Here is a 14,607-nt window from a genome sequence, read left to right as displayed (position 1 = left end):
GGGAGGAACAATTCTAGGCGTTCATTAGACGTCGAAACACTTGATTTCAGTGTCTGCTTTTCTCTGGTGTATGTGCTTTTATCGGGCAAATAACGAGGTCTTCATTCCATTATGATGATCCGCCCCCTTTTTCGAGGCACTCTTCGTGTTATACCATTACATGTCAGTTCAGCTTCAGAGTTGTTCTTTCCTTGCCCCTTCGTCTATAGCCTGTATCTTCAAGCCATCAGTTCAACTTTCCTCAGTTAGGTTTCGTATGTGTTACCTATCTCCTTATCTGCATTGATTCTTCCTGCTCTCTTTTATCGAACCTTTCTTTCTACATACCTACTTAGTCTCTTCTACTTGGTCAGGCTCCAGTCATCTCTTTATTGTTGTTTCCCAACCCCGCAGTTGAGCCCCCCAGACTTCAATCAATGGGATTCAATTCCAGTCCTCCATCTCATGCCCCAGACAAATAAAACCAGCTTGGACACAGCCTGCAGAGGGGCACCATGCAGGACTCGCAACCTGAGGCAATAATGCAGCATCACAGATTCGCGAGGCTCTATAAACCTTGCGGGGTCTTCTAATCGCTGATCGGTCTTCAAGCGTTCATAAAGTGCCATGAGGACCCGGGCTCCCTAATACGCTTGCGACCTGATCGTCTAGCCGTGATCTGGGATGGCCGAGGCCTTGGCGGTTCTGGGTGCCCTAGCCGCCGTCCACCAACTATCCAAATCGGCGGCGAAGTTGGCTAACATTCTCTACGACTTCGCTTTGAGCTCTCAGATCCTCACTAAAGAAGTGCAAAGTTTCGCTAGACAGGTCAGATCCTTCTCCGACATTGTCAGACTGGCTCTGTTGACTCTATCTGAATACTGTCGCGAAACCCCCAATTCCCGTATTGTTAGATACCTGAACTCGCACCATGTGCTGCCGAACATCAACGAGGGGGCTAAACACACCTTGAGGCATCTCCGCGCCATCCGTGATCAGATCACAAGGCCGCAAACCCGATTTACCTGGATGGGAACTGTCGTGTGGCTGTGGAACAAGCGATCCGTCATGGAGCTCTACCCAAAAATGGAGAGTATCAAGTCGAATCTGTCCCTCCTCATGGCCACAAGCAAAATGGAGGATCTCTTGCATCGCATGTCAGCTCAGGACCAACGCAGTCGAGAGCTTAAAGAGGAGATGTAAGTGATGAAAAGACTTCCTTACCCGCTATATGCCCTAACTGTGATATACCGGACAAGGCGCATTGTGAAAGACATGATCAAGGATCAAATGAAAGCTATAGAAGACCTCCGCCGCCATTTCAACCAGGTCCGCCCTGTGGGCGATACTCAACCACCAGACTTCTTTAGCCCTGACTCAGAACACCAAAACGTCATGCTTGACCTCGGGCGCAGCATGTATAAGGACGGTGTTGTCCCTGACACGATTCCGAGCTCGGCCTCCGCCTCGGGGCAGAGTTCAAGTCCGACCTCTGACTCCCCCTTTTCGTTCGCTACCCAACATACTAGTCTCGAATCGAGGACATCAGATGCCAGCACTTCGTCAACTCAGCGTCGTACCACATACAGAAACCCTCCAGAAAACACGCAACGTCCTGCTCCTGGAGCGGATCAAGCACAGAAGGCAGCAGTGTCCTCAGCGACGCCGCCGCCATTATCAGCACCGCCACCACCACCACCACCACCACCTCCACCTCCAATACCCGGTTCATCAACGACAACGCCCTCCCGGGCCACGATTCGCATTCCGCCGTCCCTCCTGACAACCACCATGGGCGGCTATATCATCCACCACGGCCCGCGTCACATCAATACCAACGACCTCCACGTAACCGCCTTTGTAGTTCCGGACCTGCCTATCAACTTAATCTCTGTCGCCTGGGCAGCACGATGCAACCTTGACGTCCAACTGTTCCAGAGTAACAGCACCGTGCACCTCCATAATGACAATGCGGATGGTGGCGATGGCGTCCTACTCGATTTTGACAACGGCAAACGTCCCGAGAAAACCATCGGGCGAACAACCCTCCTGTGGAGCCGGATCAGCCACTGGCAGCGGGACAATACCCTCTACCTTGCGGTTGAGTGCGAGGTCTGTGACAATGCTGAGGTCGGGCTGATACTCGGCAGTCCCTTTGTCGAGGCCAGGGAACGGCGACGAAGCAGCCTCATTGCGAGCTGGGGTGACTGAGTCAACTGACTGGCATGAGGGCGGTCACGGTGTGAGTCGATGAGTGGATGCTATGATCTTCAATAGAATTAGGTATCCAGTACTTAGTAGTATGATCAGGAGCTGCATTTGCGCTGAAGAACTTTGACTTGCAATGGAGAAGGCCGCGTGTTGCTTTCGATGATTAGTCCGAGTCGGCCTTTTGCTTATCGTCGTTTCCACTCTCCTCCTTCTCCTGGCCGCCCTTTCCTTCTGACTTAGGCTTGTCAGCCTTCTTCTGTGCCTTTTCCTTCTTTTGCTCTTCCTTCTTGGCCTTCTCTTCGGCCTCCTTTCTCTTCTTCTCCTCCTCCTTCTTCTCTCTCTGGATCTTTTCCTTTTCCTTTTCCTCTTCCTTTGCCCAATCCCGATCCTTGCTGCCCGTCTGTGGATGGAGTCGGTCCCGTAACTCTGCCTTTGACAGACGCGCGTGGCCGGCGCCGATCTTTGCGCGGCCCACCAGGCTGATCAGGATGGCGGCGCCTACAATTGCCGTCAGGACGAAGCGGTAGATCCCGTACCACCCAGGTGCCCAGCCCTTGACCGTCGCCGTCGAGTCCGTAAAGTACAGAGCCACAAAGGCCGCGAATTGCGTCGTTAGAGCCCACTCAATCGGCATAAAGATGGTTGGCCAGGCCACGGCCGGCGCAAGGACACCAATGCCGTACCGGAACCGCGTACGGTCGGGTAATGCCCGTTTCTCGGCGAATTCGAGTCCCCAGTGTATGGCGCCGAGGAATGAGATGATCACGGCACCATATCCAACCTGGATCGGCTCGAGGAGCTGCAGCCAGTGCGTCGCCGAGTCATGGTTGGCTACGATGCTGTTTATGAAAGATGAAGTCGTGGGCCATTCCGTGTTTAGCGACCAGGACAGGTAGACGGTAGATATTGAGGTGGCCAGATAAGGCAGCGTGCCGGCGAGGCCAAGACCGAATGCCTCCCGGGGCACCGAGCCAAGTGCAAAAGTCTCCTTAACCGTGTTCTGGCGAATATTAGGTTCTGCAAGTACACAAAACAACTACGGGCCATGCTTACCAGATCGTCTTTCAGATTTAGTAGCGGGTCCACCGGCACTGCTGGTCCCTGGCTTCCTTCGATAACCTGGCGAACAGAAGAGGTGCTTGTAACCTCATCCGGCCGGGACTCCAATTTCCTTTCTCCGACTTTCTTCTCGAGCTCCTTGTCGATGCCAACCGGTTGGATGGGGGGTTTCATAGACATCAGGGAGCGGAACGTGATAGGCAACGCCCGGCCCGGCAATGAGCAAGAAGGCTCTAGCAGTCTCTGCCGTACTTGAGGTCTCTCGAACGCGCCCGCAAGGGAGGAGGCCGCATTGACAAACGGCCTATGCCGCTGTGATTGGATCTGAGAGCTAATGGAAAGTCTGCAGACGTGGCGGCTGGATGGCCGTGCTGCACGAACAGTAGTGGACAACATGTTGGATTGATGGTTTATAGCTTTGTGCTTTAGTATGGCAGCAGTGGCTACTGCACGCACAGAATGATCGGGAACTGGTGTGAGTGTGTTCTTGGCGCAGAGAAGCTATGATCGAGGAAAGTATCCAAGAGAAGCAGCCTGATGGGATTAACCGTACGTTTGGAGCCTAATGCAGCAACTCACAAGAGAAGAAGAGTAAGAAAGACCTGTGCAACAGTTGAACAGGAGAGGGGTCGGAAATGGAACAAGCGAGGGAATCAGCCTAGTATTTGGTTATCTTAACCTATCCAAGGCTTCCAGAGCATGAGATACGATATAATCCAACATGACAGCAAACTCGTATGCTCGTTGCTTCTCGGGGTTGATACTGGCGGTTGCTTGGAGGTGTTGAAGCATTTACGTGTACGGAGTAAGGCACGAGGGATGCTGGATCCCTGCCTTCCACCTATGACGTAATTGGCGCCAGAACGGCTGGGGCAAGTTCCAGCGAAAGAACTCGGAGGGGTCCTTGGCTTCTCGGTAGGATAGCTTTTAGGGTCGCATTGGACACAGGCAGGCCTAAGCTTCAGGCCTTTCAGCGGGCACCAACGCGCCAAGGCCCATCGTCATCGGGCGCTGTGATCTCGGAAAACCAGACAGAAAGCCCGAACCACGCCGCTTGATTCCGCACTTGACAACCTGAGTACGGCTGCGTCATCGGCGCCTAAGGACTCTCGCCAGACTTTCCCCATTGTCGTTCTATTCTTTCCACTGCTTGTTCTGGCTATTGTTTAATTCTTAGCATTGCTCCTCCGCTCTGTACCTGCTTCTTGCTATCCAAGGCGGGAACTCAGTCCACGATTGACGAACGATTGGCAGCACCTACGACGTCACAGTCGCGACCCAGACCGACGCCCGACGAGATACACCCGACAACGCCGCGGTTTCAAACCCCGATTCGAGGGATATCAAATGAAGTGCCAGACACACGCACGATAAGACATAGTATACCGCTTGCCCCCCGCCCGGGTGACGGCACCCCACAGTCAAGATGCTGGAAGGCCTGGTTGCGGGGCTGTTGAATCGCTTCTTGGGCATGTATGTCAAGAATTTTGACCCGGCCCAGCTCAAAGTCGGCATCTGGTCAGGAGACGTCAAGCTTCGCGATCTCGAACTCCGCCGGGAAGCACTCGACCAGCTCAAACTCCCAATCAACGTTGTCGAAGGCCACCTCGGCGAGCTTACCTTGGTGATACCTTGGTCCAATCTCCGGGGCGCTCCCGTCAAGGTGTTCATTGAGGATGTTTTTCTTCTCGCATCCCCAAAGGAAGAGGCCGAATACAATGAAGAGGAGGAGGCCCGGCGAAAACAGAGGATAAAGATGGAGAAGCTGGACTCGGCCGAACTGCTGAAGGAACGGTCGCAGGAAGGCCTCAGTCAGGAAGAGCAGAAGCGCACACAGAGCTTTACCGAAAGCCTCGTTACAAAAATCGTCGACAACTTGCAGGTTACCGTCAAGAATATCCACGTTCGATACGAGGACGCCATCTCCGCCCCAGGCCACCCCTTTGCCTTGGGTGTCACGCTCGAGGAATTCAGTGCCGTCAGTACCGACGGAGATTGGACTCCCACATTCATCCAAGACTCAACCAAGACGACACACAAACTAGCGACTTTGGACTCTTTAGCCCTTTACTGGAACACTGACACCAAGCTCATGGGCCCCGGCCGCGAGGTCCAGACACCAGGGACGGAGATGACCCCGCACGACGAGATACTGGCCAACTTCAAATCCATGATTGTCAGGGGGGACAACGAGCTGTCTGCGAACCATCAGTTCATTCTGAAACCAGTCTCGGGACAGGCAAAGATTGAGCTCGACAAGACTGGGCGTCCACAAGTCCCAAAGTTCAAGGCCAACCTGCTCTTCGACGAGATCGGCCTTGTGTTGGACGATCAGCAGTACAGAGATGCTTTGATGATGGCGGACCTGTTCCATTACTTCATTCGACATCAAGAATACAAGAAATACCAACCAAAAGGGGTCAGTCCCAAAGAAGATCCGCGTGCGTGGTTGAGGTTCGCTGGCAATGCTGTGCTGAGCAAGATCCACGAACGAAACCGGCGATGGTCATGGGACTACTTCCGAGAACGTAGGGACGACAGGCAACGCTACATCGAATTGTTCAAGAAGACAAAACAGAACCAGCAATTGACAGCGCAGGAGAGTGAAGATCTGAGAAAACTAGAGTGGAAACTCGACTACGAGGACCTTCGATTCTGGCGATCGTTAGCCCGAAATCAGCTTAGGAAGGAAAACGCCGAAGCTCTCAGAAACCGTCCACCGCCTCAACCACAACAGCAGCAGCAGGGATGGCTAGCTTGGGTGTGGGGCACGAAACAACCGCAGCACGAGAAGCAAGACGAGACGGAGAATACCCAAATCACTGAGGAGCAGCGCAAGGAGCTTTACGAGGTCATCGAATGGGACGAAAAGACTGCGCTCGCTGCAGAAATCGACGTGCCGAGGGATACCATCAAGCTTCAAATCGAAGCCTCTTTGAGCACTGGCAGCTTCACGCTCAAGCAGAACCCCCACGGCCAAACCAGAGACCTCGTCAGCCTTCATTTTGACGTTTTCAGGGCCAAAGGCCTCAAGCGACCTGACTCCTTTCTCGCCGATCTTAGCCTGGGCGGCCTGCGGGTCAATGATGGCACGACGCCCAATTCTCTGTACACGGAAATCGTCCGAGTCAAGGACGCCCCGGCAGCTACCAGGCATCAGAAACGGCTGTCTATCGCCGAACTCGAGCATACAGGTGACGAGGCCTTCTTCCAATTCCAACTGGAGCAAAACCCGCTGGATGGTCAGGGAGACATTGCATTGACCGCCAAGCTGAAGCCCCTCGAAATTGTGTGGAACCCAAATGTCGTGGTCGGCGTTACCGACTTTTTCAGGCCTCCTGAACGTCATATGGAGTCCATCAACGCGCTGATGGAGACAGCAGGCGCGACAGTTGAGGGCCTCCGAGAGCAGACCAGGGCTGGGCTCGAGTTTGCACTCGAGGAGCACAGGACCGTCAACGCCAAGTTAGATTTACAGGCCCCTCTCATTATTATCCCCGAGAGCATCACTAGCAAAAGTTCGGCGTGTCTGATCGTGGATGCCGGGCACATCAGCGTCACAAGCGAGCTTGCCGACAAGGCCACGGTCAAAGAAGTCCAATCTAAGCAACGGGAACGTTCCACCCAAGAGGATCTTAGGCAGTTGGAGTCTCTGATGTACGACCGCTTCCTCGTCAAGCTTACATCGACTCAAGTCCTGATCGGGCCGTCAGTAGAGGAGACCAAACGGCAGCTGGCTGAAAAGGACGACCAGCTCATGTTCCATATTGTTGACAAGATCAATGTCGACTTCGTCGTCGAGATGTCGATCCTACCCAAGGCCCCAAACCTAACTAAATTCAAGGTCTCTGGCCATCTGCCTGTTCTGCACGCCAGCGCGTCGGATGCTAAATACAAGACCCTCATGAGGATCATTGATGTTGCCATTCCAAAGCTGGGGAATGCCAGCTCCCAGCCCAGTGCAGAAGGACGTGATGTGAAAAGGCGTCACCTTTCGAGCACCGCGCCGACCCGGCCGCGTGGTTGGAGTCACAGGAGGGCATCCTCCCAGGTCCTCCAGTTTTCGACGCAACAACAGGCCATCATTCTTAACGACGAAGACCTAGAAGACGACGATGACCAGTTCGAAGATGCCAAAGACGGCTCCGTTGACGAGCAGATGAGGATTCAGCAGCGCATCTTTGAGTTCAAGTTTACGGTCGATGAACTCAGGGGCTCCCTTTATCGCAGCGATCCCGACAGAAAAAGGCCGGATCAATTACTCGTCGACCTTGTTGCGCAGAACTTTGGAGTCGACTTTTGTCTCCGGCCGTATGACATGGCTGCTGAGGTCTCTCTAGGCTCGGTGACGGTCGACGATTTCGTCGATAACCCGCCTGCAGAGTTCAAGTCGATTGTGTCGTCCGGGGATGTGGAAGATCGGAAGCAAGCAAAGGACCTTGTGCATGTCAAGTTTGTCAGAGTCAAAAAGGAGTCACCCGAGTTCATGACGGTTTACGAGGGCATTGAGACCAACGTAGACGTTGCCGTCTCAACGATCAACTTGGTTGTGACGCGCAAGACACTGCTCACGCTTCTCGACTTCATTCTGGTCACCTTTACCAACAACAGGAATGAGAATGGAGGTCACGAAATGGCTATTACCGATTCAGATTCAGAAAGCAACATTGAGGTAGAGCCGCCTTCTCCAGTTGAGCAGACCGAGGGTGGCGCCATCAGGGTCAAGGTAGACCTTAGGAGTATCCGGTTGATCTTGAACAATGACGGCATCCGTCTAGCAACCCTCTCGTTCAACCATGCTGATGTCGGTGTATTCTTGCTTGGGAGGGCAATGCGCGTTTCGACGAAGATTGGCGATCTGAACCTAGTTGACGATGTCAATTTGGGCGTTGCGGAAGAGTCAAGTCTGCGCCAACTTGTCACGATCCAAGGCGATGAACTTGCCGACTTCCGGTACGAGACTTATGATCCAGACAAGCCAGAGCAATACCCTGGCTACGATTCCTCCATCTATCTACGGGCAGGCTCGGTCAAGGTGAACTTCCTTGAAGAGCCGTTCCGTAAGATTGTCGACTTTCTCGTCAAATTTGGTAAGATGCAAGCCATCTACAACGCCGCACGACAAGCGGCTGCCAACCAGGCCAGCCAGTTGCAGCAAAGCCAAAGTCGGATCAAGTTCGACGTGGTGGTCAAGACACCGATAGTCGTCTTTCCTCGTCTTGCAATCCCGGATCGACCGAAGCGTGACCTCATCACCGCGTACCTGGGAGAGATCTACGCCCAGAACAAGTTTGCTCCATTGGATGACTCAGAAGAGTCCGAGATTGCGATGAAGCTGTCCGCGGGCATCCGCAACATCCGACTAACATCCAATTTCCATTACAGCAACAACCGCGAGGAGGAACTGGAACTCATCGATCACGTGGACCTGGGCTTCAAAATCACGTACGCCGAGCACAAGGAGGGCATCAAGCGACCAGACCTGGATATCCAGGGAAGCATGACCGATTTCAATATCCGCATCACTCCATATCAGCTCAATTCACTTCTCGATATCTCTAGATCTGTGCCTGCCGTTTTTGCTGGGGATGCCGAACACCATACTGCGGAAGCCGAGCGCGATGTTGACAAAGCCACACTGGAACGTGCTAGAACCATGCCCGGGTTTGGCAGCGGAAACAAGAATGAGCAGCTGGTTGACATGAGTCCCGAGCTGGGGACACACGGCGAGGCCTGGACAAAGTTGGACCTGGTCTTCAGTGTGAATACGATTGGGCTGGAGTTGATCAATGCCGCGGAGAATGCACCTGTTGGCGACCCAGATGCCGCCAGCTTGTCAAAATTCAGCCTCAATTCCAGCCGCTTGAAGACACGAATGGACTCCAATGGGAGTCTCGAAGCCGAAGTCACCGTACAGGCTTTTACAATCCATGACACCCGTCGTGGCGACACGAACAAATTCCGCCGTATCATGACGAGCAGCAACACGAAGGTTCAACAGCTGATGGCCAGCATCACCATGTCTGGCGGCAATGACAGGAATATCATCGCCATTGTGGCTGTCGACAGCCCGCGCTTCATCTTTGCCCTTGACTATGTGTTTGCCATCCAGAACTTCATTATGGTTGGAACGCGGACCAACGAGCCCGCTCCCCCTGAAGAAAGCCCCTTGGAAAGCCCTGAGGAAATAAGCGATGCAGATTCAGTGAAAGCTACCTCGTCAAGCAGGCGCTCCGTGAGCAGCAATCGTCAGCTTTTCCAACCGGACAACCAGCAACAGGCACTCAAACCCGACGAACCCAAGATGAGCATCGCCTACCGGGTTAACGTTGTCGACGCCCAAGTCATCTTGATAGCAAATCCATTGAGTGCAAGCTCCGAAGCAATCGTCTTGGGAACCAAGCAAGTCCTGTTGTCGCAGCAGCACGCATTCACATTTCAGGTCTCCCAATGCGGCATGTTTCTATGCCGCATGGATCGCTTCGACGATTCACGTTTGAGGATCATTGACGACTTCTCCGTACAGATGTCCGTGGACAGCTCTCAGTCATCTGCAATCAAGATTCACGTCGACATCGAGCCCCTGATCCTCCGGCTCTCTCTTCGGGATATCCTTCTCGTGATGCAGACCGTGACGAAGGCATCTGAGCTGTCAGGAAAGAACAGTACTGACATTTCGACGGGCAATGTGTCAGACCGGAAGGCGAAGAAACTGAAAGGGCCTTCCAGTCTGAAGCACAACACTGCCAGCAGCAAGGGCACTTCTACACTGGCGGGGCGGATACGAAGCGGCAGCAAAAGCGTGCTGGGCAGAAGCGCAAGTGGTTACTCGCAGCATGGCGGGGCATCAGCTCCCCACGACGTCACCCAACCGCCTCGAAGGTACGAGGAACTAACGGCTACGATTGATGGAATCCGCATCGTGCTCCTTGGCGACATTCATGAACTTCCCATCCTCGACATGAGCGTGAAGAACTTCACGGCCGGCGCGGAAAACTGGTCAACCAATCTCAAGGCGGAAACTGCCATTGAGATGTACACAAACGTCTACAATTTTGCGAAGTCCGCCTGGGAGCCGCTTATTGAGCCCTGGCAGGTCGGTTTCGGAATAGCCCGGGACCAGAAGACGGGAGTCTTGTCAGTTGACGTGTCTTCTAAGCGTACTTTCGATGTCACCCTCACAACGGCCAGTATTGCCCTCTTTTCCAAGTCCTTTGCCTTTTTCACCCAGGACCAAGACGTCCTAAGCAAACCACGCGGCGTCGAGGCCCCGTACCGTATCCGGAACTACACTGGGTTTGATGTTGTGGTGCAAGCCAAGAGACAGAGCACTGATGAGACGACGTCTCTGCGTCTTGTGGACGGACAAGAAGTACCGTGGAGCTTCGAGGACTGGGAGAAAATGCGAGAGAACCTCTTGGCTGAGGAAAGCAGCACAAATAGCGTCGCTGTCCAGCTGGAGGGCAGCGGTTTCGATCCCGTGAGAAACATACGGCTCTCGCGGGAAGGCGAGTTTCTTTGCGCACTCAAGCCGAAGGCAGATCAAGTGTTGCACAAGATGCTGGTCGAGGTCAAGCTCGGCACCGACAATATCAAGTATGTCACGCTGCGCAGCCCGCTCCTGGTGGAGAACGAGACCGATCTCCCTGTTGAACTCGGAGTCTACGACGCCCATGAGGGGCATCTGCTCAAGATCGAAAAGATCGCGCCTGGTGAGAGCAGGCCGGCTCCGGTTGGGGCCGCGTACTTGAAGAGCCTGTTAGTCCGCCCTGACCCCGGCTTTGGCTATGGGTGGAGCAACGACACGCTCTGGTGGCGCGATCTCTTGAAGCGCCCGACGAGAACACTAGTATGCAAAGGGGAGCACGGTGAAAATTTCTACTTTCAGATGTCTGCCCGCTATGACACATCTAACCCTGCGACGAAGTAAGTCTCGCTTTTCGCTTTCTGTACCCTACTTGTGGACGCTGCTGACATGCGCAGGAATTACCCGTACATGAGGATAAAACTCTCTGCGCCTGTCACGATCGAGAACTTGCTTCCGTACGACTTCAAGTACCGTATCTACGATAAGAACACGAAGAAGGACTGGTCAAATTTCCTGCGCAAGGGAGGCGTGAGCCCTGTTCATGTTGTCGAACTGTCTCATCTCCTGCTCCTGAGCATCGACATGCAAGACACTGCCTTTAAGCCGAGCGAATTTGCCATCATCAATGCAGGCTCGACAGACGACTTCAAGAAGGAAACGCACCTGGTGTGCCGAGACAGTGCAGGCATGGCACTGAATCTCAGACTGCACTACCTTCGCGTCCCTGATGGCGGTGGCGCGTTCAAAGTCACTGTCTACAGTCCGTATGTCGTCTTGAACAAGACGGGATTGGACGTAAGCATCCGCTCCCGGGGCCTTCTGCAACAAGCCAAAGCTGCGACGGCGAGCCAGACGCTTGTCGATGTCTCGGATGGAAGCGGCAGCCTCAAAGCATTGCCGTTGATGTTTTCGTTCAACAGCGATGATCACAGGAACCGGGCGCTCTTGAAGGTTGGTGATTCGGATTGGAGCAAGCCACAGAGTTTCGACGCCATTGGAAGTACTACTGAGGTTGTGGTGAATTCACCGGGGCGAAATGCAGAGATTCATCTTGGGGTCACGGTCGATTCGGGCCAGGGCAAGTACAAAATGGTGAAGACGGTAACCCTGGCCCCGAGATATGTCATCCAAAACAAGCTCGGTGAAGACATCAACATACGCGAGCCCAGCTCCTCCGGGTTGGTATCAATCAAAGATGGCTCGCGCCGGCCACTCCACTTTCTCCAAAGGGGTGCTGTAAAACAGCTCTGCCTGTGCTATCCAGGCGTTGACAATCAGTGGACCGCGCCCTTCAATATCTCCGACCTTGGTGTCACACACATCAAGATTGCCAGGCCCGGCCAACGACAACGACTGGTTCGCGTGGAGATTCTCATGGAAGATGCCACTATTTTCCTGAGCCTCAGCATGGAGCACAACAACTGGCCGTTTTCGATGCGAAACGAGAGCGACACCGAGTTTACCTTCTACCAGGCCAACCCGAATATTGACGAAGATGGCACCGAGGACCGATCCGGATGGAGGCCTGTTCGATACCGTTTACCACCCCGCAGCATCATGCCGTATGCTTGGGACTTCCCAGCTGCTAAGCACAAGGAAGTGTGCATCAGTGCGTACAACAAGGAGCGCCACGTGAAGCTGGCCGAGATTGGCAATTTGTTGCCCATGAAGTTCATTGATGTAAATGGCCGACCAAAAATCATCGACATCAATGTGACTGCAGATGGGCCAACGCAAACCCTCATCTTGTCCAATTTTAAGCAGTCGAAGAGTCTGTACCGGCAGCGGTCGAATGCGGGTTCAACCAGCAGTCGGGAAGGCTTCGAGGCAAAAGAGCTCGACACTGGCACCACGTTCAGAGCACAGCTGAGGTTATCCGGGATTGGAGTCTCGCTGATAAACTCGCAGCTGAAGGAGTTGGCGTACCTCACGTTCCGGGATGTCCAACTCCGCTACAGCGACTCGCCGCTGTATCAGACTGTGAGCTTGGCTGTGAAATGGATTCAGATCGATAACCAACTCTACGGCGGCATCTTCCCCATGATCCTCTACCCTAGTGTGGTGCCCAAACGGGCGCAGGAGATTGAGGCACACCCGTCATTGCATGCCATGGTCACACGGGTCAAGGACGACTCGTATGGTGTGGAGTACATCAAGTACGCAACTGTTCTTGTGCAGGAGATGACGGTCGAACTCGATGAGGATTTCATCTACGCTGTCTTGGAGTTCTCAAAGGTTCCGGGTGCTTCGTGGTCGTCAAGCGACGAGAAGGACAAGCTCTGCGACGACAACGCCGATATACCTCAGCCGAAGCAGCAGCAGTCGGGCAGGGACATCTACTTCGAGGTGCTCAATATTCAGCCCATGCAGCTGGATCTCTCGTTCGTTCGAACCGAGAGAGTTAATGTGGAAGACAAGACATCGTCGCGAAACCCCATTATGTTCTTTTTCAATGTCATGACCATGGCGTTGGGCAACATTAACGACGCCCCGGTGCGGTTCAACGCGTTGATGCTGGAGAATATGCGCGTCTCGATACCAGTTCTCATACAAAACATCTCCAACCACTACAGTCAAGAGGCGCTAGGCCAGATTCACAAGATCTTGGGAAGTGCCGACTTTTTCGGCAATCCCGTAGGGCTGTTCAACAATATCAGCTCGGGCTTTGCCGACATATTCTACGAGCCCTATCAGGGGCTCATCATGTCAGACAAGCCGGAGGACTTTGGCATCGGGCTTGCGCGAGGGGCCGGGTCGTTTTTCAAAAAGTCCGTCTACGGCGTCAGCGACTCCTTGTCCAAATTCACCGGCAGCTTCGCCAAAGGACTCGCCGCAGCCACGATGGATAAGCAATTTCAAGACCGCCGCAGGATCACGCGTGCCCGCAATCGGCCAAAGCATGCGCTCTTTGGCGTGACGGCGGGTGCAAACAGCCTTTTCACCTCTGTCGCGTCCGGAGTCGGCGGCTTGGCGCTCAAGCCGCTCGAGGGTGCGGAGCAGGAAGGCGCCCTCGGCTTCTTCAAAGGCATTGGCAAAGGCGTCGTGGGACTCGCCACCAAGCCGGCCATCGGCGTGCTCGATTTTGCGTCCAACGTGAGCGAGGGCGTGCGCAACACGACGACCGTCTTTGACGGGTCCGAGCTCGACCGCGTGCGCCTGCCCCGCCACGTCCCCGCCGACGGCATCGTGCGGCCGTACAGCCAGCGTGAGGCGCTCGGCCAGTCGTGGCTTAAGCAGGTGGACAACGGCAAGTACTTTGACGAGCAGTACATTGCGCACCTTGAGCTGCCGACCGAGGATATGGTGGTCATGGTGACGTACGCGCGCATTCTCCTGATCCGGAGCCGCAAGCTGCAGAGCGAATGGGACGTCCCTCTCAAGGACATACAGACAATTGCGAAGGAGAGGACCGGGTTGAGCTTGACGCTCAGGGGCGGTACTAATGGCCCGTTCATACCCATCGGTCAGGAGAGCGGGAGGACCTTCATCTACAGGATGGTGGCGGTGGCGGTCGACGAGTTCAATCGCCGGTTCAAGGGGCTGGAATAGGAGGAGGTTGAGAACCGCGGCTGGGAGAGTAGACTTGCCGAGTAGTGCTGCGGGGCTTCCTGTGTCTGCTGTGTCTGCCGGGATGAATGATGTGATGTCGAGGTATATGATAATGAAGACTGTTTTGTTTCTGCATGACTAGGTTCTGGTTCCCAGTTGATATCAAGGGGTTGCTCCTAACATCTTTGAAATGCTTGGCCTACTTTACGGATGTATGTACA

The 14,607-nt window shown here is 54.1% G+C and overlaps 3 protein-coding genes across 3 annotated transcripts; 2 read left to right on the top strand and 1 right to left on the bottom strand.

Annotated features, from left to right (window-relative positions):
* The first annotated feature begins 324 nt into the window (after window positions 1-324).
* Window positions 325-2,306, top strand: N656DRAFT_464833 (uncharacterized protein). Its single transcript, XM_064809739.1, has 3 exons — window positions 325-1,178; window positions 1,239-2,221; window positions 2,290-2,306. Exons 1-2 carry the CDS (start codon window positions 664-666, stop codon window positions 2,188-2,190), a joined length of 1,467 nt encoding a protein of 488 aa, XP_064665337.1. The 5' UTR covers window positions 325-663; the 3' UTR covers window positions 2,191-2,221; window positions 2,290-2,306.
* Window positions 2,307-2,353: 47 nt separating this feature from the next.
* N656DRAFT_802369 (uncharacterized protein) lies at window positions 2,354-3,429 on the bottom strand (the record flags this gene model as incomplete). Its single annotated transcript, XM_064818232.1, has 2 exons — window positions 2,354-3,190; window positions 3,244-3,429. 2 exons carry the CDS (start codon window positions 3,427-3,429, stop codon window positions 2,354-2,356), a joined length of 1,023 nt encoding a protein of 340 aa, XP_064665336.1.
* Window positions 3,430-4,322: 893 nt separating this feature from the next.
* N656DRAFT_849134 (vacuolar protein sorting-associated protein 13) lies at window positions 4,323-14,595 on the top strand. The gene is made up of 2 exons (XM_064819326.1): window positions 4,323-11,175; window positions 11,233-14,595. The coding sequence occupies exons 1-2, from the start codon at window positions 4,676-4,678 to the stop codon at window positions 14,384-14,386; spliced, it is 9,654 nt and encodes a 3,217-aa protein (XP_064665335.1). The 5' UTR covers window positions 4,323-4,675; the 3' UTR covers window positions 14,387-14,595.
* Window positions 14,596-14,607: the final 12 nt, after the last annotated feature.

This window comes from Canariomyces notabilis (assembly GCF_033297395.1).
Source record: "Canariomyces notabilis strain CBS 508.74 unplaced genomic scaffold N656scaffold_38, whole genome shotgun sequence".
Taxonomy (NCBI): domain Eukaryota; kingdom Fungi; phylum Ascomycota; class Sordariomycetes; order Sordariales; family Chaetomiaceae; genus Canariomyces; species Canariomyces notabilis.
The sequence above is the reverse complement of the archived record's forward strand: the minus strand, read 5'-3'. Positions and strand labels throughout refer to the sequence as shown.